A 27,901-nucleotide genomic window follows, 5' to 3' on the forward strand; every position below is an offset into this window, starting at 1 on the left:
AAACACCGTTTAGGTGTGTAGGGGACCAGCCTAAAGGCTCTGGGTGAATTTGATGACACTGTTGCTTCTGGATGAGCCAGTCCTTTTCCCTATGTGTGTGTCTCTTGGGGCTCACAGCAGACCACTCTGTGTGGAGGCTGATCTGGAGGAGCACTGATGCATGCCACCATGGAGCATCATGAACTGTATTGGCACAAGGCGCAGCTCATTTTGAGCGACATGCAAGAAAAGCACTAACTGGTCTTCCAAAGTCCGTACCACCAGCCCTGGCAGCAAAAGGTCCCCTCTGGGTGGCTGCAGAGGGTGCAGAAACAGGCTCCAACATTCCCATGGCTTTTGGGGAGCGGAGGATGGTGAGCCCGTGGCTGCAGCACCTCGGGGACTGCGCTCCTCAGCCAGGGCCATGCTGCCCCTCCAGACCCTCCGGGAGGCAGGAGTGAAAACAGCAACACCTGTGGCTCTCGCCTGGGTGAGTGAGGCCGGTGCGAGGGGTCACCCATGTCCGGAGTGTCAGCGGTCCCTCAGCAGGACCCCTTCGCTCCACGCCCCGGGCGGCCCCCCCCCCAGCGGGCCCGGCGCAGCCCCCGGTGCGCGGCGGGACGCGACGCCGCCAGCCCTCGGCCGCGCATGACGCGGCGGGAAGTGGCGTCCATCGGCGAGGCGGGGCGGGGCGAGGTGGGGTCCGCCTGGGCGACGCCGGAGCCAGCCCAGAGCCGCCGCGGGAGGCAGCGAGTGGCCGGTGCGGGGGCAGAGCCATGACCGAGAGCTACGATGTGGTCGTGGTCGGGGGTGGCATCTCAGGTGGGTCCGGCGGCCCGGGGCGGGGGGGTCCTGTCAGCCCCTGAGGCGCCGAGCCTGCGGCGACCCATCGCCGGGCGGGTGGCGGCACCCGGGGCGCAGCCTGCTCGGGCGCCGTCGCCGCGGGTGCCCCGCAGAGCGGCCGGTCGGGCCGGCCGGGGGAGGGCGGCGGTCCCGGCGTGGCGGACGGAGCATCGCGGCGGCGGCGGGGCCGGTGCTCGCCTCCTCCCCGGCCGGGGCGGCCCTTCTCCGGGAAGCCCGAGGTGCGAGCGCGTCCCGACCCGCTCGGCGGAGCTGGCCGAGTCCGGTCCCCATAATTCAGGCTGAATGCCGCATGGTGCAGGCAGCATTTTCTTAATCTTTATTTTATTAATTTTATTTTTTTATTTCGATAATTTTTATTTTATTCATTTATTATTTTTTTATTTTTCTGGTTCTTCCACTGTCCAGCCCCAGCATCCCCTGAGCCTGTGTAATCCTTACTGGAGACCCTGGAAGTTTTGGGCAGGTGAAGCTGTACGTGCTGTGGCTGCGCTGACCCACAGCTGTTGTGCAGAGGCCCTTGGTCACAGTCATATAGGACTAATTTAAATCTTGGGGTGTCGTCTGTTTAGAACAGGTAGACGCTTAAAGGAAAAATGCCTGAAATGAGTTGTGTTGTTCAGTAAGTTTCTAGTTCCTCACTCAGACAGGTGTGGATTTGAGAGCATGATCAGTCCAGCAGGAATGGACAGCAGCCTGTAAGCCATCCTGCATGGAGTGGCCATCTGCTCTTTTAACCTAATCCTGGCTAGAAGACCTCTGTGCCTGCCCAGAGTGAATCTCTCTCTCTCATGCATTTTTTTCAGACACACATGCCAAATAAATTGTGTATGGCCAGTAGATAATTTTTTTCCTGTGTCTTTGACATTGACATATCAAAACAGTTGCTTTTTAGCCTGTTAGCATTGGGAGTTATGCAGTGTGATAGCTCCTGTGCTGTATGTTAATCTCCTCAGTGCGTAATAAGTATGCATACATCCACAGATCCAAGTAATATCTTTGGCCAAGCTGCAAACAAATTACTCGAGATGTGTTACAAAACATGAATTTATTCATCCTTTTTTTACATGGCTTTTAATTTCAACTATTTTTTATATATAATTCTAGATGTCTGCTTAACCATTATATTAAGGTGTGCAATTTGAATGATATACAAAATGCAGTGAACAAAATCATTGGCATTATTTCCTAAGGATGATTCTCTGATAAACTGCCGAATAATTGAATGTTTCAAGTATGTTTATGAGATTAGCAAAAATTAACCATTGCTTTTCTATACTGCACAGTTGATTCTGAACCCAGTGGTATGGCTAGTTTTTGACTGAGACCATGTCTCACAGTGGAAGTCAATTACAGAAGATTAACCAGTGGTAACTATTCATGCCTTCTAAACCGAAACATTTCCAGTGTGGTATTTTTGTATGGCCGTAGTGCTACATTTCCTCTGTTGAATGGGTTAGTGTAACAGCTTTTAATATACCCTTGTTTTTCATGGTTGCCATGGGAATATTTTCATGGCAGGCCTGCACAGCCCACACAGGTTTTTTTGAAAGAGCAGTCGGAACAGAGAAGCAGTGCTGTGCCATATGGTATGCTTCACTGTTTGCTACCTGCAGACAGCAGCAAGTGGCAGGGGGTGTAAGGAACCATTTTTCTATTTACTTCTTTTTACACCAGATCTTCGCTAAAGCACTTTGGTTTCATGCTGTAGCAACTTTTCTCCTGCCCTCACACAGAGGCTGGAAAAATACACGTGCACAAAAATTATTAATGAGTAAGCACATTTCTTCAGTCACTTCCGTTTAGCTACTAGTTACCACTCCTGATCCACCTCTGTCTTCTGCCTGCACACTTCTCTGTAAATCATTGACCTTGCAGTCAGGTGGTGAAACTATGGTTTTCTATCTCCTTGCTCTGATTGAAAGCTGCTTAAATGCCAAACTGCTACAGAGACGTCTTCTGTCCACTGGAGAATGAACCATGTGATTTTTAAAATGGGTCGCTCCTTGGAGGTTTGTTATTGCTCCAGATTTGATGTGCGTTCCTTCAGAAAGTCACTGTTTTTGAGCCACCTGAGACTGTACTGTTACTGCCTTTAGGTGAGGAAGGCATCAGCTGGTGCACAGCTGTGCGCCAGTGGAAATCTCTGGTAGTGTTCAGGTGTGCTCAAGTTAGCTGCTACAGTGTAAGCAAAGCAGAAAAAAAAAAGTTGTTGGGCTGATGTGAGAACGTGAACAAACAGGTTGCAGAGATGCCACTCAGCTTTCTCTTTTCTATTTATTTAGGTTAATGCAAGCTGTCCCTTTGCAGTATTCTGAGCCTCTTTGGCAGCAGTTCTGCCTGTCATTTTACACAGATTTGATTAGTAGCGTCTAAAATTTAAAGAGTAAAAAAACCTGATAATGGAATAGCAGTGCAGAGTCCTTCACAACCCTGGAAGTCACTGTTCTCCTCTGAAGGGGCTGATGTTTTATCTAAAGTTAATTACTTTGCTGAATCATTTTCAGTGTCCTTTATTGCAGGTTTGCTGAAAAGCAAAGAATAAACCTAAAGAACTGGCTAATTTAAGTGTTATGTAATGAAAATCTACTCAAATTTAGTCTTCATTAATTTATTTCAAGTCTACAAGAAAAGTCTGTGGCTTCTCTGAAGATTTCAGATCATCTCAGTACAGTTGATGCTAATTGAAGACCTTTGAGGAACAGGAGGATTTACTAAGGAGTAGATTCTGTTTTATGGGTGAAACTTCTGCTGAAGTCACAGAATCACGGAAAGGCCAGAGTTGGAAGGGACCTCTGGAGATCATCTAGACTAACCCCCTGCTGAAGCGGGTTCTCCTAGAACAGGTTCACAGAATCATGTCCAGAAGGGTTTGGAATGTCCCCAGAGAAGGAGACTCTACAACCTCTCAGGGCAGTCTGTTCCAGTGCTCTGCCACCCTCAAGGTAAAGAAGTTTTTCCACATATTCAGATGGAACTTCTTGTGTTTCAGTTTGTGCCCATTGTCCCTTGTGCTGTCACTGGGTACTGCTGAAAAGAGCCTGACTCCATCCTCTTGACACTTGGCCTTAAAATATTTGTAGACATTGATAAGATCCCCTCTCAGTCTTCGCTTCTGCAGGCTAAACAGGTCCAGCTCTCTCAGCCTTTCCTTGTAAGGGAGATGCTCCATTCCCCTAATCATCTTTGTAGCCCTCCACCAGACCCTCTCCAGTAGTTCCCTGTCTCTCCTGAACTGGGGAGGACAGAACTGGACACAGCACTCCAGATGTGGCCTCACCAGGGCAGAGTAGAGGGTGAGGATAACCTCCCTCAACCTGCTGGCCTTCAAATTTTTGTGAATGGTATAGATTAAAAAGGAATATTTTAAAAGAAAATTTCCCAACTTAAAAATGTGTATATGAAAACACTTAGCCACACACAGTGTGTAGTATGCCTGGTATGAAAGAATATTTAGATCAGAAACATAACAGGTCCTCATAGAGCTGGAACTTGCATCATGACAGGTTCTTCTGTTTGCTCAGAGCTGTCTCTTTCTCTTTGAAGGGCTCCTTAATCATGAGGACGGAAAAGACTATGAGAAAACTATGAGGTTGTGTCATCAAGCTTGCTTATCTTCTTAGTTGAGACACCAATGATTTTCTTAAAATCAAATCTTGGAATCTGTTTGGAGGTTTATTTTAAAACTCTCCACGTGTTTTCAAAAGTGCCTTCCTGTCCCTGCTTTTGCCATGAGGACCTCTTCCCTTTTTTTGTTTTCAAAGAAGTTATCAGATTTTATCCTAATGTTATGCCAGTCTTACTTAAGAAAATGTTTCTCTTACATTTCTGTTGCACAGATTTTACAATCAAATTCAGATATTTTTTTTCCCTGAAAGGTGAAGCTTTTTCTTAATTAGGGTGAATGTTATTTGAAGTATACTTAGTGGCCTACTGTAAGATAAAATATTTCTATTCAGACATTAGGTTCTTAAAATATTTAGATACCTGTTCTTCTGTTATTGAGATGCCACTGTGCTCTGTACTTTTTTTCTTAAGCCTTGCTTTGTATTTGTATGAGACGACCTAATATGCTGTATAATTACAGTAGTGCTCACTGCATCTGTGAGCCAGTTTCAAATTACTTTAAAACCAAAATAAAACAGAACAAACAAAACCAAGTTAGGTATTTTGGGGGCTATTATCTGAAGATGTTCAATCTGTTTTAAAATAGACTGAAGCAGAGGGCAAAATTATTTTTCAAAACAAAACTGGAATATGTTGTAAGAAAAGTATACATGAGGTGCATAATCTTTGCTAGTAACTTGTTTAGTTTTGCTCTGTGGTAGTAATATACAATGTCATAATAGTCCTCCTTTGAAAAGATAGTTTACCAAATGAGACACTATTTTTGGAGAACGTTACTAGCCTAGGATTCCTATACTAGATGCCCATTTGGAGAGGTAAAAACCCAGATCAAAACAAAATGAGGGCATGGATTAAATAGTTGTGAATGTGTGAAATGGAGTGGATGTGTCTGTGGAAGGACTGTGACCCTTTCCGAGGGATACCACCCTCTCTGAGATGCACTGCAGCAAAGGTAATCCAGGGCACTTCCCTGTCAGTTGACATGATGAAGCTCCTAGCTCACATTTTCAGTCATATGTCTCTGTATCTGCCATCAGGAGGTTCTTCCTTTTGTGTTCAACTATTCTCATGGCTACTGTGAAGGAGTATGAGGCAGTTAGGTGGAACCTCCCATCTGATTTCTAGATATTTTTTTCACAAAAAAAAAAAAAGGCAATATACAGTAAACACGACAGAAAGCAACTGCATAATGTTGTGAAACAGTTTGGTAGCCTAGGCAGCAGGGACAGCACTTTTAATTTACTGACTGATGCCTCCTGATTGGTCTGAAAGTTGATTTGATAAGAAGCTTTCCAGTCTACCTGCAGGAGCTATCTCATCTGCCAAGGTTCAGAGCTTTTCCATTAGCTTAATTGATCATTATGAAAGGGTGCTATTAGGGAAAGTTCATTCAGTCTGTTCAGAAAAATGTGAAAACCACCCTGGAAAGAGCAAAAAAGGTCAGTTAGGATAGCAAAAATTTGGGCAAGGGATTCCTGGGTAGCTATTATGGAAATAACTGGTGGAGAGCCCAAGTTTGTGTGTAGCAGTTTATGTAAGTCCACAGGATCTTCTTATTTTTACTGCTGAATTGCATCTTCTTTTGACAGCAACAGTAGAGACAGGAGAGGCTGAAAGTACTATGTAAGAAAGTTCAGTGCATTGTTTACTTGGACAAAGAGCCTCAGTGGTGCTTTTAGTTGGGTAGATTTGTCAGTCTAGTCTAGCACTTGACTAGAACCTAATCACACTGCTGGTGGTGGTACGTATTCATCTGCATTAATGTATTGGTCAGATCAAGTGTGTACCTTGAGCAAATCTGATTGATGCTACTTACTGCTTTATAGTGTGCACCACAGAGCAGGCTTAGAGCATACTCGTTGGATTCCTTTTTGCATAAAACCAAATGGGAAGACATGCTCTATGAGCTCACCTTTTGAGCTTCAATCCCTAATGGGGATTCAGCCTGTAGGGTCATACAAGAGCTACTCTGAAATAAAGCCCCTTTAATGTATATAGTATGGATACTGGGTATTCAGAATACAACTGTTTTACTCTGCAGATTTGCTATTCTGCACTGTATATTAACATAGACACTGCAAACTTCCTGTCTTGGGATATTTTTGGCTTTGCAGTTCAAAGGTAGTAACATGGAAGGAGTAAGCATTTCAATTTTGTGCTCTTCTTCCATGATGACACAGTTAAAAATAGTTTACTTGGTCATCCTCACAGCAGATGTACACCTGCATCCTCTGTCTTGTGTAGTTTTTTCTTTCTTTAATTTTCTTGTAGCATCAAGAGATTACCAAAAGATCACATTCTGTGTACTTTTGAATTTTGATTTCCTCATTTTACTCCTTGGCGCTGTTAAGGACAGGAGTAATTTTGAAGACACATAATTCAGCATGCTTCCTCCCCTGTAGCGAGTAACCTCAGGGTCAGTCTCCAGCAAACAGTAAGATGTCAAATGACACAGTGACGTGAGTCCAGGTCAAATAGCAGTGCCTGCAGTTGCAGGGGCTGTGAGGAGCAGCCTGCTGCCCTGGCTCCGTCCTGGGAGTGTTTGGGCTGTCTAACATGATCTCAGGAGGATGTAAGGATTTAAGCACAGCTGGTGAGTGGGGGTGGTATTATCAAAAGGTGGAGAACTGTGGCAAAAAGTGAAGTAGGCATGTTTGTACTGCCTAAGCAGGCAGCCTGAGCAATGTGAGCTGATAGTCCCACAGGTAAACTTCCAGTGCTGCTTGTAGTATCATAAACCAAGTTTGCTCTGTACTTACATGTCTTACACCACAGTTAATGACAATGAATTAGGCCTTATTCATAATTTAGTCAGTTGAGAAGGCTTTTATTCTTCAGAAGTTACTATTCTGTATGTAAACAATCTGGATAATTTTGGCACGTTTCCCACTGGCGCAGTTTCCTTCTCTGTAGCAGAACTGACAACTGTAGTTAAGTAGTTCTGTCACTTAAAGATAAAAAGCCATATTGTCTCACTGCCCCTTCCCAGAACAGGACTCGCTTGCCTTTGTGTTTTGTGTCAGTTCGATAGCAGCTACTTCGCAGAGTGCACTGATACAATGGTGAAGTTTACCATAGTTACAAAAGTTTGCTGAGCAATGCCATAGCGGATTGAGGACCTTCTTTTGGTTTTCCTTTACAGAGACTGTCTTGATGCACTTGCAAAGCTCTCAGTTATGTTTCTGAAATCAGTCATCATTCATAGAGTCATAGAATGGTTTTGGTTGGAAGAGACCCTTAAAGGTCATCAAGTCCAACCTTCCTGCAATAAGCAGGGACATCTTCACCTAGATCAGGTTGCTCAGAGCCCCATCCAACCTGGCCTGGAGTGTTTCCAGGCATGGGGCGTCTACCACCTCTTTGGGCAGCCTGCTCCAGTGTTTCAGCACCTTCATCATAAAAAATTTCTTCCTTATAGCTAATCTGAATCTGCCCTCCTTTAGTTTAAAACCATTACCCCTTGCCCTGTTGTGACAGGCCCTGCTTAAAAGTTTGTCTTCATCTTTCTTACAGGCCCTCTTTAAGTATTGAAAGGCTGCAGTAAGATCTCCCCAGAGTCTTCTATTCTTCAGGCTGAACAACCACAGCCCTCTCAGCTTCTCCTCACAGGAGAGGTGCTCCAGCCCTCTGGTCATATTTGTGGCCTCCTCTGGAGCTGCTCTAACAGTTCTATGTCTTTCCTGTACTGAGGACTCCAGAGCTTCAGCCAGCGCCTTCAATTTCTTGAGGAAATTCCACTCCTCTCATTACAGTTTCAATAATTTAATTTTTACGCAGCCATTTTTGAACTTAACATTATTTTCTTTCTGGGCTGATAACCTCTTTCATCCTTGTAAACTTATGTCAGGTATTAAGGTTCTTGCTGCCTTGTGAGATGGTTTGTCAAAATGTGATCGTTCATGTAATTCACTAGCTTTATTTCCTTATGGACTGATTTGTATCTAAGATTTATATTTTGTTACATTGTATGATCCTTGTTTAAAGGTTGGTTTTGCTGATTTCACTGGTCAGTGTTGGTATTTTAACCATGAATGTCTGGCATTCTTTTAAATAACCCACCTATGCACTTGTATTTTTGCACAGCCTTTTCTGTCTTGTTAGTCTTCTGTTCAAACAACTTGCTTAAAAGTAATGTCACTGTGAAGTCCCTTAGGAACTTCATTTATTCCACAAACCATTATTATGACCAATATTTGGGGCTGGAGTTCTGTAAGGGAATAGAAAGAGGAATGGTCTTCATCGTTGTGGAGACCCTGAGTTCTGGATAAGTCAGCAAAAAAGAAGATGCTGGAAAGTGCCTGTCAAGCCACAGAGGAATTTCATTGACGTAAGAAATGGTGATAATGTTATTTATGGGAAGACCAGGCTTCCAAAGAGAGCGTGAAATATTTTCAGGGACAAAGCTGCCCAAGGGAATTCAATGCTTCTTTTTCTTGTCCCGCATCTCTTCTCTCCAATGTCCTTCTTCATGCTGCCCCTATTGCCAGACTGATGTTCCCACCTCACTAGCAAGCATGTGGGGCTGCTGTCCCCATGCCATTCACAGCCCCATGGGACTCGGCTGGATGGACTCAGTTTAAGGTGGGATGGGTTCTTGATGGTATCAGGAGCAGTAGCAGCTATGGATGGAGAGCAAGGAACTGCTCAAGGAAATGATGGGCATCAGGATTTTCATAGGGGGTCTATGTGTGCTTGTGTAGAAGAAAGGAGAGCAGGGGACAGGACGGGGCAACACAAAGCGCAGACCATTCCCAGAAGAAAGGGCTGTCCAGTCTAGAAAGTGTGAGACCTCCTGCACTACTTCTGGTAACTGGTGTGTATGGCAAAATATATCATAGATGTGCTAATTCTTAACACTGGCTTAACACTGAAGAGCCTGGCTGTGGTTCATTACAGCCTCTGGCATCTTGCAGTTTACAAGAATTAGGTTATGGTGGCAACCAGTGTTCAGCATGTTTCAGGTGGTTAAAGAGTTCCATGAAGTTTTAATTCATTTGAAACTTGTTCATCTTACTTTGTACTATTCAGCTTCATGGTTTTCAGTTTCCACGATATAACTCAGCTGGGAGTGAAGGGGGTGGGGCAGAGAGATGCCTGTATAGCCTCCTGCCTCCCAGCCAGCTGGTCTTTATCTTGATGGTATAATTCATATATAAAACATTGAATGCTGTCTGGCTGACTGCACACAGCAACAGCCGACTGAACAACCGGTTCATACTATGCGTCATGATTCCTGGGTAGCTTGCATATAAACTTGCACCCTGTTTGCTTGAGTGATAGATCTGTGTTTGAATGCATTAAATATTGGAGCAAGACACCTCTTCTTTTCCAATATAAGTTAATTTTTTTTGAGGCTAGCTTGGCCAGAGGTTGAATCAGTGAGTTAAGCTAAATAGTGAGCACAAATGAGGAAAGGAAAGAGTGTAGATTCTTTTATTTTACATCTTAGGTACTTCTCTCTTCCTTTATGCTTCCTTTGCCTTTTTTTCCCCCACACATATCAGAACAGTATAAATCTAATGGTAGAATTTTTTTCTTTCATAATGCTGATGTTTTTATGAGCTGTTTGGCTCAAGCTTTCTCCTGCCTGCACTTAGAGATGGAGGGAAGATAGTCACTTGTAGTCACTTGAAAATCTTATTCAGTAGCTCCCTTTTGGCCTTCTCTGAATCACATCTATGTTCTCAGCCTTTGGTATCTCAGCCAGGGAATGGCTCATTCTGAGCTGGCCATCAAGAAATGAAGTGGTCTGTTTGGGCTATCAGCAAAGAGCTGGCTGGCATGTAAAGTGATTATACAGGATGCTGGGAAATGCTGGGTTTCATCTTTGTTTTTCAGTTACTCAAATAGATAAAATGTTCACAAATCCTTGTACACTTTTCAAGCTAGTAGTGTCTAGCCTGTGTGTGCATGTGTGTGCTTACCTACTTGTATATGTGTGCCATGACGATGATAGGAATTTCCAGAGGGTCACTGGTGCATGGCTTGGTGGATATTTGAGTGACACTGAGATATGTCCAATATAAATCCATAATTATTAGGTGCAGCTGGGTTAGCTGTTAAAAATAGTTAGCTGAAGATCAAGGAAAACGTGAAACAAAATGGATAGCCATGGAATGAAGGCATGGTGGCTCTGCTGAGGGCTTTGCTAGCTGCCATGAGAAATTACCTTCTCTAGGTGAACGCTAGTAGATACTGAGAAATCTGGAAAATCGTGTTACTTTTTAACATCAAGATATGAGAATTATAGTGTGTTTATTTTTTGAGTTCACATCTTCTATCTAATTATGTATTTTGAGCATTTACTTTTCTTGGGCAACTGAAAAATGAATTCCTTGCTGGAGAACATGCAAGACAGCAAAACAAATAAGCAATTCTCTTCTGAGGCAACTGTTGCATAATTTTGCAAAATTTTCCAGACCTAGCTTTGTCTTTTTTCCCCCACATTGCTGTATATGGAAGGCAAAACTTTTTCAGAATGAATCTGACTGGTATTTTATTTGCTTGTATATGTCTTCATAATAGTAATGCCTAAAAGGATGCTTTTAGTAAATTACCCATATATTGCCTCAGCCAGTTCATTGTGCTAAGCTTTGTTCAGTGCTATGGTATGTTTGTTGTACCGCTGCCTCCTCAGTCCTCTTTATCTCCTTAGTTTCTTCCCTCTGTCTGTTGTGGTTTTAGGCAGCTGGGTTACGAACTAGCAGAAAGGGATGACCTAAGCCAAGGGAGGCCCCGCGATTGAAAGTGTGAGATAATACTGCAGTACAGATGATAACAAAAGGATATGCAGAATGCGGGGTGGTGGTGGTGGTGTTTGATTGGGGGATTTTTGTTTATTTTGTTTGGGTTTTTTTACCTGATTGAAGCCTAGAAACAGGCTCCTGACTCTTGCTTTCGAAGTGTGAGGTGGGCACTGAATGGGTGTACTGCTCCATGTGTAAGACCTGACAAGTCCATAAAATGAACAGAATGCTGGGAAAATTATTGATATTAGAAATTCTCATCCTTTGAAATGCTGGAGTCCCCAGTTTTGTCAATCTCAAGTTTCACTGGAAATGTCAAATGTAAAAATGCAATGGAAACTAAAGGGAAGCCCTGGGCAAGGACAGAGCAGCTGTGGCTTCAGCACTTGAGCCTGGGCACCACTGCACTGGAGGTGCTGGGTTTCCACTCAAACACAAAAAGCTGTCTTCATGCCATGCTTGGCAGGGCTTGAGCTTAAGGCACCACCACTTTGCTTGTCTTGCTTGTAGCTGGCCAGGCTCTGTATCACTTAACCAGGTACGATGCCTGGGGCAAATGTAGACTGAATGTTTTTAATGTTGGTTTTAAGAACTCTGTTTAATAAATACTGCTCCCTGCACCACGGATGAATCATCTAAGAGCACTGCCAGGGTGAAGAGATCACAGGAAGTTGGGACTAGAGTTTATGCTTACATAAAGTCACATTAACTCATGGGGATGCTCATACTGACCTCAGTGACAAGGTTACAGAACCAGTGCTCAGACAGCAAAACTCATTGCCTTGGCTAGACAATGAAAGGCTAACCGAAATAAATTATATTTGCTCATAGAGCACTGTATCCTAGGCAGAAATGTTATGTCCTTTGTACAAATATTTTACGTAAATGTACGTTTTAAGCAGATAGGCAGATCGATAATGTCTTTTTTTTTGTTCCTGGGGGTTTGTGAAATGGTAATTGTATTGTTTTATTATTTTTTAAGTTCTTGAATGTTGTAGGTGAGTGATATTAATTTTAATCACACTCATTGCTGCACAGTGAAACAGCTTAAGAACGGAGAGTATTTCCCCCCATGGTCAAAATACTTGTATCAAAAAAGAGTTGCTTTGATACCTTGCACTGTACTATTCAGCACGTGAAGGTAAGACATTGAGGATATCCAAGAGTGACAATGTACAGACACCCAGCTCTACCATGTTTTTAGATTCTGAATGATATTTTTTGTACTTTCTTCCATGAAATTGAGTCAGATATCTAAAGTACCTGTGTAAAGGTTGCCCAAATTAGAGAAGTTAAAAGGTTACCTTCACCCTGAAAGCATATGGATGTAGGTGTGGGGCCAAGTTAACAAGAGGTACTGTCAGGTTGCGGTATCTCAGGTTTGTAGCCCTGTGCTTTTCAGAAGTATCGTCACCTAGACAACTCTTGGAGCAGTCTGCATGCTGTGTACCTTGTCTTGCAGAGGACTAAGAAATCAGTGAAGCAGGAAAACTGACCACTGTTCATGCTCACCATTTTTGATAGCAGTGTGCCAGCCTGATGTGAACTGAGTTTCAGGCAGTGTGCTTTTAGCTATCTCTGTTGCGGTGCTCCCATTACAATTCTGTATCATGCTCACGAGTTTATAAAGGGATAGTATTCTTCACAAGAGCAAAATCCCTTGACCTTTCTATAACATGATGAAAATTACAAAAAATGCCTGTATCACCTTAAGTCACCCAGACCCTGGGCCAATGTTGGTTTTGCTTTTTTATTTGTTGCTTTGGTTTTTTTATTTTGCTTACAATCCTTATCTGTAATGCCTTACAAGCGTTATTGTCTCAAGCCATTATTTCAATTAAAACATTTTAGCTGGCTAATGATGAGTGACAGAAGTAAAGGTAACCAGCGCCAGATTCAATCTCTCAGTGGAAAAGCAGTAATTGGATTGTGTTCATTAGAGCAGCCAACACAAACAAAAGCAATGCTATTAAACTGCAGTTTCTAACACAGTAATGCAATAGAGAAACTTTAGAAGACTTGAAGGAGAAAACCTACTGGTGCAAAATGGCTGCCTAGCTGCAGATAAGAACATGCCTCTTCTCTGTTCTGCCCTCCATCCCTTCAGTGTCGCAGTGGCATACAAACAGTATTACACCAGTGGCACTGAACATGGTGGTTTTGGGACATCTCTTAAAAGGAAGTCAGAAAACCCCGAGTATAAACAAAGAGGGGTTTTATTTGAATTTTAGTGTAATTAGGTCTAAGCAACAGCAAACAGGATTCTTCCACTGGATCTTAACTGATTCGATTTTTAGATACTAGGAACTTACCCAGAAAGTATTCCTGGTCAAAGGAATGGATTTTTGCTTCCCCCACAATTTCTCTCAACTGCTTGGGGCATATTCCTCTATTTCTTCCTGTTGCCCTAGGTCAAATGCTGCAGCTGTGTTGATCAGTAACAAAGGGGTTGATGGATTTTGTTTCACTGGGTACAGTACATCAGTTTTGGCCAAACTTAATTTATTTGCTGTATGCATTTTGTATGTATTTCTGAGCATCAGAGATGGTAGGTAAGGCTGCCGTATAAAGAAATCTAATAGTGAGGGAAATTGTATTTCCCATGTGATCCCACAGGGATACAAGCTTCTGTAACTTTTTATAGTTTTTTTTACAGGTTTGCTGGTTTTTCTTAACATTTCAGCTAGTTCAGGTTTTGTGATTTTTGTGAGACTCACCACTTTCATTAAGAAAAGAAATTAAATTCCTGGCCCCTCTGGTCAAAATGAGACTTAGTCTCCCGATCAAGAATAATAATAATATAAATCCTGACATTTCTAAAATAACAGCTTCAAAATATTAAATGTCCATGGACAAAGGTGGTCTGACTAATATTTTTTAATAATTATGTTAAGAAATACTTGAGTTCATTTACTTCAGTGACCCTGAACTCAGCTCTTATTTGTTTATATGGTATGTTTCCTTTTCTTGCTATCAGTCTTGTGAAACATTTTTACATGCCACAGTTTGTCCATTGACCTCAAGGCTGTGCTTGTTCTGCGGCAAAGTATGATGCCATTTCCAAGGTACATTTTGTCACAGATCCCTCCTGTTGAGCCTCATGCTGTGTTTGTTTACTGCCCTGGATCCCATCAGGGTGCTCAGGCTCAGGCTCGGGTGCTGCGGGCTGCTCTGCCCACTGGCTCTGGGTGAAGAAGCAGCTGTTACTTGACATCTTGGCAGACAGTTATTTAGATGTAGCTGAACAGTTGAAAGCCAGGAAAAAGTCCTCAAGAAACTCGTCAGTTTTGCCTTTATTTACAAGGTATGTTATGGCAGCCCTTTCTCATGCAGACTTGCTTGAGCCTTCAGGTGACTGCCTGGAGGATGACTTTGCAGTGCAGCTGTTACCTGCAAATACACTGGGAAAACCAGGTGTTAGCCACTGCTCAAACACATGATGTCAAGGGGGATGCTGTCAGCAGTTAACCGAGCCAGTGTAGAGCTTGTTCACACATGTATATCCAAGTTGTGGAAGCACAACAAAGGTATAAAGGTATATAAGCTTCTTGCCTATTTTAAGTGTTGGATGTTTCTAATCTACACATACAGCCCATACTTGTGTGCAGAGCCCAAGTGTCTGACATCTGTTATAAATGTTAAAACTCCCCTGGGCAGTACTTTGTAAACATACTTTTGGTGTCAAAATAAAAAAATACAAAGGAGGAGAGAGAAAAATCAGCAAATTTTACAGATCTGAGGAAATATAAGTATGAGACATGGAAGTTCTACAATAAGACCTGCAAGTTAGTACAATACGATGGCAGCCTTTATTTCTGCTCAACTTACAATTTTAGTTTCAGAGAGAAATTTTTAAGGTGATAAACAAATTTTTTGACAGCCCTGTTAGACACTAGTAAATGAATGGCAGTGGCTTACAGGCTCTTTCTTTGTTCCCTACATGAATTAGAGTTTAGAATTTGTAGATTATTTTTATAATTACATATGTAGAGAAGAGATTTTTTTTTTCTGAGGAAGGAGATAATAAATATAGGCGGAACATGATAAAGTAGTGAATATTACAGAGAAAGTACTTCAGGAACTGCAGGAACGCCTTCAGAAATAAACTTTATTTACAGCTTTATAACCTAAACCCCTCCAGGCTACCTGCCCTGTCCCTCATATGCTGTAAGGGAATTGGGTGTAGCCCAAGGAAGAAATAAAATCTTGTTGGTGGCCTTGCTGTTGTGTATTGGCTGCCTAGCTGTCCAGAGAATGACAGAAGTGTTCTACGGAAAAAAAAACCAAAACACCCAAAACCTAAATGGAAAAAGACACAAGTGTCATTTGGACATGTATCAGAGGTACAACTTCCAATCATATCCTTTCTGGTGAAAATTTTGCAGAAATGCTAAGGTAAAAGGGGTATTTCAGTAAATTTGATGATTCCAGGCAAAATCAAGAGTGGTGTTACAAAATTTAAATCAGATTTAAAAAAAATTACTTTAAAATGTTTTTTTAGGTAGTCAGATGTGTTTGATTGTAGGGCTTCATTGTAGTCCATAATATGTGGGGGTCAGATGAAAAACATGACTTGTCACATTTCTCAGTCCAAATGCGTGTTTGGATTCTGCCCTTATATTCCAAACATGTGCTTGGATTCTGCCCTCGCACAGAAATTTAAGATTTTACCGTTTTAAAAAAAATATATTCTTAATTAGCTGTTCTCTTAATATAAGAAAGCTGTTAATGTTAGGAAGTGAGGTTATAATGAAGCTGTTTAATCAGATGGTGCGATTTAAGATGTGTAGCAGGTACAGAGGTATCAGAGGAAAGAAGCTGGAACTGAAGATGAAATAATAAACTGAAGGTGAAGTGTAATAATTAGTGTGATTATTACATTTGAGTAATATCTGTGTGAATGCAGTGCTGCACGATGGAGAAATGTTTTTTGTGGTTTGAAGTTGCATTGTGAAATTCTGGGGGAGACAATCTCTCACCAGTATCTCCGAGTGGCAGTGCTTGGGTACCAGGTTGCTATGGTGACGGATGAAGTCTTGCCGGCTTTCCTCTAAGCACAATGGTATTTTCAGTCAGGGGATTCAAATAAGACCAATCATCTTTGCTTCTTTGTTTGCATTAATTATCTGCCTATCAGTTCTCTGAGCAGAACTGCAGTTGAGGCTGCTTAACCATATGTTTTCTGCCATATATATTTGGCGCTCTGTTGCTCCTTGAAGAAAGCTGACCTGCAGTGGAAACTGGACCCAATTACTGTCCTCTGTGAAGTGGTGGCAAAAGTGGTTGAGCCCTTATATTGCAATTCAGATCTAATTCTGTTGAAATGCTTCTTGGGAGGAGGGGAAGGTGCCACTGGGTGGCAAAATATCGTGCACAAAGTGGGAGCATAACAGCATCAGTCACATTTTTGGATGAACTTTGTATTTGAATGTGCCTGTTTGCCTCTTTTGTGAGGAATGGGGGCAATATTAAAGATCTGCCTTTTGTTAGTGATGTGCAAGAGATCAAAGAGGTAAACCGTAGGCAGTGCTGAAATGTGAAACTTGTGAAGGGTTGCACTTCTCAAGAAGAGATCTTATATCATGTATGATAGGTTTTTCCAGGTTTTGCTTCACAGGTTTTGTGCCTGCTCTGCTTGCAGCAATTGGAGTATTAAGCACAGAGAGGCTGCTGTGACTCTTGCCTAGAAAAGCAGCTGTGGTTTGTAGAAGTTTCCTGCAACAATTTTTGGTTTTTGAAAAGCAAACCTCGACCTTGTGCCCCAATATTCATGTGCTAGTATTCATTCCCATTTCAATATGTTTTTGTTGCTGTTCCTGGCACCTTATCTGCCTTTGTATCACTTTGGCTCAGAGCTCTCCTTGTGCAGCACCGAGTCCTCTTGCTGTTATTATAGTAACAGTTCAAGAGCCCATTTGGGGTCTTGAGTCCAGCTCCAGGGAACAGTTATGGGGTGATGTGGCAGTACTGTGATTCCAAATTTGTGAGATACCAAAAATAGCATCATTCTCACCTGTCAATACTGCACTGTAATGTGGTATCTGTGACAGCAGTCTTGCCTTATCCTGTACTGTGCGTGCTGTAAGACTTAATCTGGTTCTTCACTGTGCCATCTGACCCTCCTGAGACTCTGCCTTTGCTTCTTCCACCTTTTTCACCAGTTACACGTTTGTGGTGAGGAAGGGGAGGAGCTAGAGGTTGACTGTGTTTCCTGCCTTTGTCAGCAATTATCTGCATAATTTCTCCAACAAACTTTGGACCAGAACAGAGCTGTCATGTAGGTGAAAGAAGGGGGTGGACCACTAGCTCTTGAAAAGAAGTGGTCAATAAGTGCTTAGTTTGGGAGCCCTGTGGACTGCACGGTTTCCACTATAGGGTCAAACCCCAAGGACACATCCCTCCCTCTGCAGAGATCTGAGCTGCTGGAGGATGGCAGCGAGATAGTAATGAGCCTGATCCTCCCCTCAACACTGTTTGGATTTTTTTTATTTGCATCAGGAAATGGTAAACTGTTACCTGTCTTTAACAGGTACATCTGTGAATGTATGGGAAGAAAAAATAGTGGCACCTGCTCCAAAACAAACAGTAGGGAGTAAATAGTACATAGGTGCAATAGGGTGGATGAAAGGTGCATAAGGAAACAAGGAGGTGGTATCTGGGCTGATCGCTGTGAATCAGCTGCATTTCATCTGAGTCTAGAGAGCTATCCTTTCACAAGCTTCTCTGTCTGCTCAGCTCTTGGGAATTAAACTGCCTTTGTTCCCAGCTGTACTGAAATGTTTATTCATTAGATTTTAATAAAGCAAGTCAAATTTCATATTCCTTAATCAGTGTTGGTAACTGAGTATTATTAATTGATTAGTCAGTACCTGTTAGCATAAGACAACAGAAGCCTGCAGTGACAACATCCTTCAGATTATGCATTCATTCTCTAAATTATTAATAACTACTGTTGATCCAATCCCAAGTACTGAAACATTTATCTTTTTTGAAGAGCAACTTTTTTAAAAAAGAAACAAACTGGTAAGCTAGATTTATTTAGGAGTTTTGTGGACTATTTTTCCTTCAGGACCCAACCTCTTTTGGCAAGTTTTTTGAAGGACTGGTTTGTGTTTGCATACCATAACTGTTTTCTGTATTTTGTTCTTCCTTGGTATCTTCAAATATTTGTGAGTGTAGTTAAGGCCACTGATCCAGCCAGATGTTTTTGCAATATAATTTCCTCAATAAGGAAGTATGGAAAGACATTTATCAGTGTCATTACTGGTTTTCTCACTAACACTCATGTGAAAACCCAAGATAAATAAGCCCATGAAACTAGAAATAAAAGCAGGACAGTATGATCTTTTAATGGAAACATCTGCTTTTCTTCAGACAATGTCAGATCCTTTAGACAGATAGGTCTATATCGTTGTTTCTTTTTTTTTTACAGATAAGGAAACAAAAAGCTTAAGTGATTTAACCAGCATAGTGCAGCAGGTCCACTGCACTGCTGGGAACAGGACCTGGTTCTCCTACTCCCAAGCCGCTAGTTGATGACCAGGATGTTCTGTAGCACCTTTAGTAGCTCTCATTAATATTCTTTCCCTATCCAGGGGTGCTGTATTTTCTTCATTATCATTATATTTAGTCCTGCCATGCTAGCTCTGGCCATCTGTTTTTCCTGCCAGCACTTTTGCCATTTCTTCCATGGCTGCCTTATGCTTGGAACAGTCTGCTTGGACAAATCCTTCTCAAAAACTGCATGTACTAGGGCACCGAGAAGAAACTGATTGCTTTCTGATGGCAACAAGGCAGAGAGCCAGAAAGGATAGCTGAACTATGATGTGTATATGGCTTTGTAATGGCCCTGGCTGAGCCCCACAGCAGCGCTCACGGTGCTGTGCTTGTGTTGGTAACTAGGAAGGTGGTGATAACACACCAGTGGTTTGGCTGCTGCTGAGCGGTGCCAGCACAGCGTCAGGCCTGGCTCTCCAACATTCCCTGTGACTCACCAGTAGGCCGGGGGTGGGCAAGTTCTTGGGAGGCAACATAGCCAGGACAGCTGATCCAAACGGACCAACAGGATATTCCCATGCCATATGACATCTGCTCAGATATAAAAGCTAAGAGAAAGGAGGAAGGGGGGGGTGGGCATTTGTTATTTACGACATTTGTCTTCTGGAGCAACCACTATGTGTGCTGAAGCCCTGTGTCCTGGGAAGCGGCTGAACGTCACCTGCTGATGGGAAGTAGAGAATAACTTATTTTGTTTTCTTTTGCTACCGTGTGCACCATTTTTGCTGCTGCTGCTTTCGTTAAAGTGTCTTTATCTTGTCCCACAAACTTTGGGGTTTTTTTTCTTCATCTTATTTTCTCCCTCGCCATTCTGCTGAGGAGAGGAGTGATAGAGTGGATTGGTGGGCACCTGGTGTCCAGCCAAGGTCATCCCACCGCAGGCTTCTTGCTTGGCCTGTGCTGAACTTTATCCAACACATCCTAGCAGTTCAAGAAGATGACACAACCCTCTAGAATATAACACTTTGTTGTCCCTCTAGAAATTCACTCACATGTGGCCAAAGTAAGAACCTCAGTTTATACAAATCTCAGTTCGTGTGCTGAAGTAAAAGGCAGAGGTGATCTTAAGAAGTTGAGAGGTTGTGGGCTGTATTCCCTTTGTGTTGTGCACCCTTTCTTGTTCTCTTCATTCCTATAGCAGCTTGACACACTTGCTGCAGGGCCTGATGTTAATATTTTTCTCTGCAATCAAGGATTTAGGGCATCGGAACTAAAATTATATGTTCCCTTCTGTATTCTCATTGTTCCCTCTCTTGGTGTCTCATCTTAAAAGAATTGCAAGATGGAAATAAAAGTATTATGAAGAAAATAGCTGAGGGATGAAACAATTTTTTGGGGTAGACTTAGCCATATTTTTCTCTTCTTGTTGCCACACACAAGCACACATTTTGTCTCTTCTGAGTCAGACTATATGTTCTTCAGAAGAAACCTGTGACCTGGCTTTGTGGGAACTTTGCTAATGTGCTTCAAAATATTCAAACTGGAAAGCAGACACATACAACAAGCTACAGGAAAACTTTTGAAATTTAGGACAGTCCTAATAAAACTTCACTTCACTTCTCTTTTTTTTTTTTTTTTGGGGGGGGGGGGGGGGTTTACAAAAGAAGACATGCTGATGCTAGAAAACAGAAAGCCCAAGTTCTCTGCCTTACTCGATGACTATCATTACAAATGCTGGCTTATGCATCAGAAGAGCTGAGCATGGAGTGCAAAAGATGCTCAGTACATATAAAATTTGACCACAGACTGTTTTAATATGTGGCTTCAGTTCCATTTCATGATTACTGTGGTTTTTGTAATTCTGCCTTACCCCCCTGGCAAAGTATTTCAATGAAAAATTCAGGATTTGGATGGATACCTACGTAAGTGTTTACACATCAAGTCACAAAAGCCATGCAGCGCATATATGGAAATATTCCTTGTTTTTCTTGTTATCTTTTAGGTCTCTCTGCAGCCAAACTGCTGACTGAGTCAGGCTTGAATGTGGTGTTGCTGGAAGCCAATGACAGGGTTGGTGGAAGAACTTTCACTGTAAGGGTAATTATCTCCAAACCCATTTATACTACCTATACGTACATACAGTATATGCTATACATATGTATAATTATACACGTGTATGGTGTATAGTATACACATACTATATGAGTAGTGTACATAAATATATTTATTTATCTTTCCTGCTAGAGGACCCACTTCTGGGAAAATTTCTAGAGCACTAGCAGGTGGGAAATTTCTTGATATTGTAACCAGCAAGAGTAGGGAAAGACTGGCATGATGGTGGGCAGAGAATATTTCCGTGTTATCTGCAGGCTCTGGACTCATCAGTCCTTTCCTCTGGGAAGGAGAACATGATTAGTTAAGTTTCCAAATAATTTCCTGGGGAGAGACACAGGAGAAATGTCTATGAAAAAACAGCTATAAGGCCAACCATAGCCTTGAGCTGAACCGTAACAAGCCCTGTGAGGAGTGACACAGGCTAGAGGAATGGCAGGGAGGGCTGGGAACTAGAACCAGCATGTCTCCTTTCAATCTGTTACCTTCTGCCCTGCCTGGACCTGGGAGACCCCCTCCCAGTTTGTCCATCAGAAAACCTTACCTGTGCTACTTCCTAGTACAGTCTGTTTTGAACTAGTCATTGGTGAGATGCTCGACTGAGCAAGAGCTGCACGGATGTCTCTGGCCTTCTCTCTGTGCCTGTCAGGCTCTCTCCTTTTGTGTTTGTTCAGGCTGTAATGTAACAACAGGCCAGCTAAGATAGTTATGAATTCCTTATCTGAGATTTTCAGTAATTGCCGAGAACTTTGCCAAAGAACTGAAATTTTCCATGGGGGAAGGAATCTTGGCCAAAATATTTTGGTAGTGTTTCATTTAAAGAATTAATCTGAATTGCAAAGAATTAATCTGAATTGCTCTTTTAACTTGTGTGCTATTTACATAAGGCTTATATTTTTTTAATCCTTCTCCCCACCCCCCCCACCCCCTTGTGTGTTGTTTATGATAAACTAGAATAATCAAGTTAAGTATGTGGATCTTGGAGGAGCGTATGTGGGGCCAACACAAAATCGTCTCCTGCGGTTATCTAAAGAGTTAGGAATAGAGACGTATAAAGTGAATGAAGACGAGCACCTGATACATCATGTCAAGGTAAGATGCTCTCAGGTGTGCTGCTGTAGACAGGCAAGTTGTAGTGATCTCCTTTCTCATTGTTTTCCATTCATGCTACAGTGGAGTGTGCCTGTTTAAATATGCATTATTTGAGTTTCTGGGAGGAAAATATGTATGTTGGTAATGAAGAACTCCTACAGATTACTGTATGCATGCACGTCTACATGTGTACCCTGTAGGTGCCTCCTGTTAGCTGATGCCTTGGTTCAGGTCTGAGCTCTTATTTAAAAGCTCTCAAAAAGCTTCATTGTTTACAAACAATGTAAATGCTTTCGTACAGGTCAGCTCTCATATACACTGCCCAAAGTGTCTAAAACTCCCTTTCAGAAGTCCTAGAAGTATCTTCCATCAGGCTGAAATATTTTTCGGGAAGGACTTCCTAACCAGTGACAATTATTATCCTAACTGAAAGAACATGAGAGTTAAGTCTGGTTTTGCTGATGAGAAAGCTAACATGCAGAGTAGCAAAAGGCATTGTAATAGTCGTTGTGAAAGGCTCTGGGAGCCATTCTGGTGCAGGCAGATCTAAACTATCTGTTCGCAATCTGAAACAGGACAGCTATGGCAAAGCTGTTAAAAAGCTCGCATATTCTTAGTATTCGTAATATGCTTTCTCCAAAAGAGCATACTTTCTCCTCTTCTGATATAGAGCAGTGTTGCACTCCCACAGAAGGGAAAATTTTTATATTAGTCCTGAGGAAAATAACACTGAGTTTCATTATATGCTTATGAAAAGCCATTGTGCAATGACTGGCAAAATACTAGTGAGACAGTAGTTTGTGCTTGATCAAAGGTTAAAGAAAACATTGACAGATTTAAAAACAGCAATAGAGAAAAGGTGTTCTGTCATATATTTTCCAATATTTTTTCCACTCATTTTTAGAACACAATTGTTCTAAGAAAGTATGTTCTCAAAGGGATTTGCTGTGGTGACTGTCCACAGTTACTTCTGCTGTGGCAGAACTGGTGGGTACATCCACACTGTTCTCTTTCATGTGCCTCTGTCGTCATCCTCAAAGCAAAATGTTCTGCTTGTTCACACTATTTAGCCTTCAGAGTCTCCTCAACAGCAATAGGAGGTCATGCCATGAGGGGAAACCTTAATGTTAGAAGACAAGTGACGTGGCCATTCAGGATGACCAGCTCGCAGGACAACCTTGCTGGCCTAGCATGGAGACATTCCAGAATGCTGCCAGAAGTCACTGAAGCCAAAGCTGAAGCTGACATGTTGGCCTGATCTATTGTTAGCTTATTAACCACAAATAAGTGGCTGCTTATTTGGTGAGCTAGACCCTATTTTCTTTTAGGATCTCTAGGAACCAAGCTTGTGAGGAGATATTGGTAATACTATGCAGGTTGAAATAGCCTATTGTTTTCCAATAGGCTTTTAGAGTGAGGAAAACAAATGGCACAAAAGTAAAAGTTTGGGCTTTTGTCAAGGACAGTCTGTCTTTCTCTTGACCACAAGTGTCTTACTGCATGAAGTGTCAGAGGTTGCACATAGCTTTTTGCCATCATCTGTGGATACTTTTTGGCCCAGGATGGGGAGTGCTGGTATTAGTCAAGGTTCTAAGCTTTCCTCCCTACCCAGGGAGGAAACTTGCTGGCATTCAGGGCTGTAACCCAGGCTGCTGGAGAGGGGCATGCCTTGGCTTTGTCTGTATGTTGGGTGTAGAAAGGGCCTTGAATTGGGACACTAAGGCATTAGGACACAAGTCCCGGGAATCTATACAGTAGTGTGACTTGTATCCAGAAATCCAGAGCTGGGTGAAGCCACTCTGCTCCTGGAGTCATTCAAGCCATCCAAGCCTGGAGATACAGGGTGCTTGCTACTTTGGTTAAGGCCAGCATCTGTGCAAACAGATCCTGGGGGAGCTGTGAGGGAGGCTGAGGGCCTGGGATTGCTCCAGCACTCATGTGCCTGTGCTAAGACCTACAGAGATGCTCACAGATGACAGGTTATGCACTTACATATGCTGGGCAATGAAGCATCCATGGCAATTTGATGCGAGCAGGTGTCTTGGTCTGAGTGCTGACAGGCATGTGTGAGATTGGCTCTGTGTAAGGCATAGTGCCATGGCAAAAGTGGCTCTGGCAGGGACCCTTGGAGGCTCCTACTCTGCTGTGGGCTTGGAGAAGAGTTTACCTCATAGTTAGGTCAGGTTGCTTGGGGCCCTTCCCAGTCAAGCATTGAATGTCTCCAAGCAGAGAGATCCCACCTGCTGGCTGAGTTGCTCCCAAGGCAGGCTAGGAGCCTGCAGGTTGGATTTAGGCAGTTTGTGGTCTCAGGCTCCCAATGTGACTGCCTGTAGGAGAGCTCCTGAGGAGATGAGGGAGAGAAGTGTGTGCCAGGACTCCCTGGTAGCCAAGCAGGAGGTAAAGAGACGAGATGTTCCACAGTCAGTGGCACCTCCTTTGAATCTCCTAGTTTCATTTGTTTTAAATCTTTCATTTATTTTTTGGTTTTGTGTTTATACAACTGTGAAAAAGTATTAACATTGTTGAAGAATTACTCACAGTTAAATAATTGCAGCATGGGCACATATGTCTAACATATGCAACGTTGTGTGGCCAAACCAGCGTAATAATCTTCAGCCTTCTACATTTCATGTGTCTGTAATACATTCCTTACAGGTCTCAAACTTTCAGCCATGTGGCTTGCCCATGCTTTCCCTGCAAATGGACAATGCTCTCGTGTGCTCCCTACAATCTAAGTGGTGCTCTCAAGTCATAGTGTGCAAACTAGATTCCAAAATATACAAAGGTCTGTCACCCCTGTGTGGATTTGAATCCACACGCTGACTGAAGCTTTGTGACTGTGGCCAAATGCAATTAAATTCTGGACCACAAAATTATCTGAACCCAGAGAGGCAATGAAACCTAAAGGTTTTAATTCTGCTCTCACTACACAATTAGGCATCACAGTGCATCTTGTAAAATCAGCTGCTGGTTTTACATATTTCCAAAGGCAAAATCAAGCCTTTCATAGTTAATTAAATTCATTTTAGAGGCTTTTTAATACAAATAATATATGCAGCTTCTTTGTACTACAAAATGAAAAGAATGCATTTTGTTGATCTCTGGGTGGGTCTCTGCTAATTAGGCTTTACCAGCATGATTGGGTTGTGTGTTTTTTTCCCTTTTAATCTTTTTTAATGTCAGGTTCTATTGTGAGATTATTCTTGGTCTCACTTATATTGTGCGTGATATTTTCACAGAAAGTCAAAATTATATTTCTTGCCCTACATCTTGCCCTACATTTTTTTTTCTTTCCTTCCACTTGTTAAGCACCCTTTTTCATGGTCTTTGAAAGGACATCAATATGTTCTTTTCACTTGTGTAAATACTTGTTCATCAGCTTTAGCTGAAAAATTAGTCTAGCTATGCAAGTAGCATTTGGTAGGCAAACTGCTGCTTCAAACACCACTGCTTTTCAATAGTATAACTGAAGTTAGGCTCATAAATCCAAATTTAAGAAGCAAAAGCAGAACTATCTGAGAAGTCATCATCTAACAGTCTTCCCATTGGACTGGTAGGCAGATGTAAAACACTTTTAAAATAAGACTTTTCCTTAGCTGCCCAAGAGAGCATTCAGGACCTTGCCTTAGATAGGTAAATTTGCAGTATGTTTATTTTCCTCACCAAAATGACAGCTTTTGTTTTAGAAAAGAAACCAAAGTACATAAAGTCCAGGTAATGTTTACCTTTGCCATCTAACAGTCCCTGGAAACAAGTCTTGAAATATGAAAACATGTCAGTTATTGTGAAGGTTTAATTATCAACATATTTTCTTCATTAATTCAGTTTGCCCTTCACTTTTGTGCTGTCCCAATAGCTGTGCAAACTTCCTGCATTGTAAAACACAAATCTACCAATGTTATCAAGTGTAACACAGGCTCCTTTGCCAAGTAAGATAACTGTGGAATTGGTTTACTCTGCTACCCTAAACCTGTGTGAAGAAACATCTCTTTGTATGACTGGTTTGCCAAATTAATATTTTCAGAACTTGATTCCTTCATATACAGTAAGGATGATCTACTCTTTGTCCTGCTGTGGTACCATCTGAACATCCTCTGATCCCATTTTTGTTGATGCAGAGCTTGCATGAAAACCTGGCAACAGAGAATGGCAACAAGACTCCTTACTGGCTACGTTAGACCAACAAAGCTTGTTTGTCAAAATAGCATCATTAGTCTTTGGTAGATGTCCCCCCACTGCCATTATTGCTCCTTGTAATTTTTTCTAGATGTTTTTTCCACCAGAACTTGCTATGGGATAATACTGTGATCCTTCCTGGAATTCCCCAGATTATAGCATAGTTGCTAGAAAGTGGTAGTAACACTTACTCCTCTTAATCTCTGTGTTGTCTCTGCAGCCAGCGGATAACGCTAACAGCTGGCTTAAGTAGCTGGCTATTTTGACCGTGTGTTACACCTGAAACAATCCTCATGTGGCTATAATTGAATTAAGTCCTGCTAGTTGTTTCCTTAGTACCAAAAGGAACACTTGGCATTGCATATACCTGGAGGGGTCTGTCTTTTGCGCGCATCCAGAGGATAAAATGCTGGGTGACACATGAAGCAAGCCCTCCCAAGTCACTGGACAGGTTCTTGACAGCAACTTGCCAATACCTCTTTGCCTCAATTAAGTTCCCTGTAAGAGGGTGGAGTTTCCTCATACTCATCTGTCAGCAGCTCTTGCTAGAGGTGTCTGAATGCATGTCCTGCCCTCTTCAAGTTTAGCATCACTTTCATACAAGTATGTACATTTGGCATCTTTGGGAAGAACACCAATGTGAACCCTGTCTGCAACAGGGTGAATATTTAGTCTTACATATGCAGTACTTTTGACTAGGACCATAAACCTGTGCTAATGTCACCAGGTTACATACTGATCTACAACAGATCTGCAGAAAAAAAAAAAATTCTTCAGCCCTCTTGGGTGTCATTAATTTTCAGCACTATTGTGCTTATTAAAATGCAGTTAGATGTGGTCTTGTTTATGAATAAAAAATGTGATGGTCATGTTGTATTGGGATTTAATTAGCAGCTGGATAAGTGACTGCTGTATCTAAAGTTATAGAACTGAGTGGTGTTTCTTCTGTAATATCAGTGATATGTGTGCTGAAGCTAAACAATGTGCCTTATTTAAGCTTTTGTCCTGTTCTCTGGAAATCCAAGGACAGTATCTCCTGTCATAGTCTGCAGTATAGAGCCCATGAGCTTTAAAGGGATCTTTGGAAAACTAGGTAAAAATGCTTTCATTTTTCATTGTATATCTTAATTAGAGTGCAGTCAGAGAATGGAAAGTCTGTGAGACTCTCAGTTGCCATCAGTTTAAGCAAGGCAAAATGACATCACATCTTTTGTTTTTTCCCCTTTTTGCTGACAATTTGTAAGCAAGACCTTGGAGAACTGAGAAGAATACTTCTGAATCTTTCAGAAGCTGGGCATCTGGTGTCTTGAAAAGGAAGCCAAGTAAATTCAAAGATGTTAAGTTACTACAGGGCCTTGGTAGGTGTTATTACTGGAATGCACATCTGTGTTATTTTAACTCTTTACTAGATTTGAGGATGTGGGCATTCCTGTCACAAGATGCTGCATCATTAATCAAATTTGCTGGTAGCCTCAAAAGCGAGTCTGAGGATTGAATAGGCTGAGGCTGGTGATGGCATCTTCCAGACTCCCACAAAGGATGTCCTCGCTTGTGAATGAAGAGCAGTCATTGGCAGGAGTGTAGGAAAGGCTGGTCATGATTCAGTCTCATTGAACCTGCCCTGTAAATAAATGGGCATCTTTCCTTTTTTGTGCTAGCCGCCTGGCAGTAATTGCAAGAAGGAAGTTCATAATTAGGCCTTTTTAATTAAAAAAAAGATAGATAATATTTATATTACAGCAGCCTAAAAGAAGCAAGATTATATACAGCAAATCTGCAAAGTGATCTCTGTCAAAGGAGACTGTAAAGCA

At 42.1% G+C, this 27,901-nt stretch overlaps 1 protein-coding gene across 4 annotated transcripts in view; it reads left to right on the top strand.

Moving 5' to 3' along the window:
- The first annotated feature begins 637 nt into the window (after positions 1-637).
- Positions 638-27,901, top strand: part of LOC102058351 (amine oxidase [flavin-containing] B) — a 55,283-nt gene continuing 28,019 nt past the window's right edge. For all 4 annotated transcript variants that reach the window (XM_055701408.1, XM_055701410.1, XM_055701411.1 and 1 more), the window contains exons 1-3: positions 638-801; positions 20,713-20,807; positions 21,777-21,914. In XM_055701408.1, the coding sequence (XP_055557383.1) occupies positions 756-801; positions 20,713-20,807; positions 21,777-21,914 (279 nt within the window). In that variant the 5' untranslated portion in view covers positions 638-755. The remainder of the gene's footprint in view (positions 802-20,712; positions 20,808-21,776; positions 21,915-27,901) is intronic.

This window comes from Falco cherrug, chromosome 2, assembly GCF_023634085.1.
Source record: "Falco cherrug isolate bFalChe1 chromosome 2, bFalChe1.pri, whole genome shotgun sequence".
NCBI classification, from domain to species: domain Eukaryota; kingdom Metazoa; phylum Chordata; class Aves; order Falconiformes; family Falconidae; genus Falco; species Falco cherrug.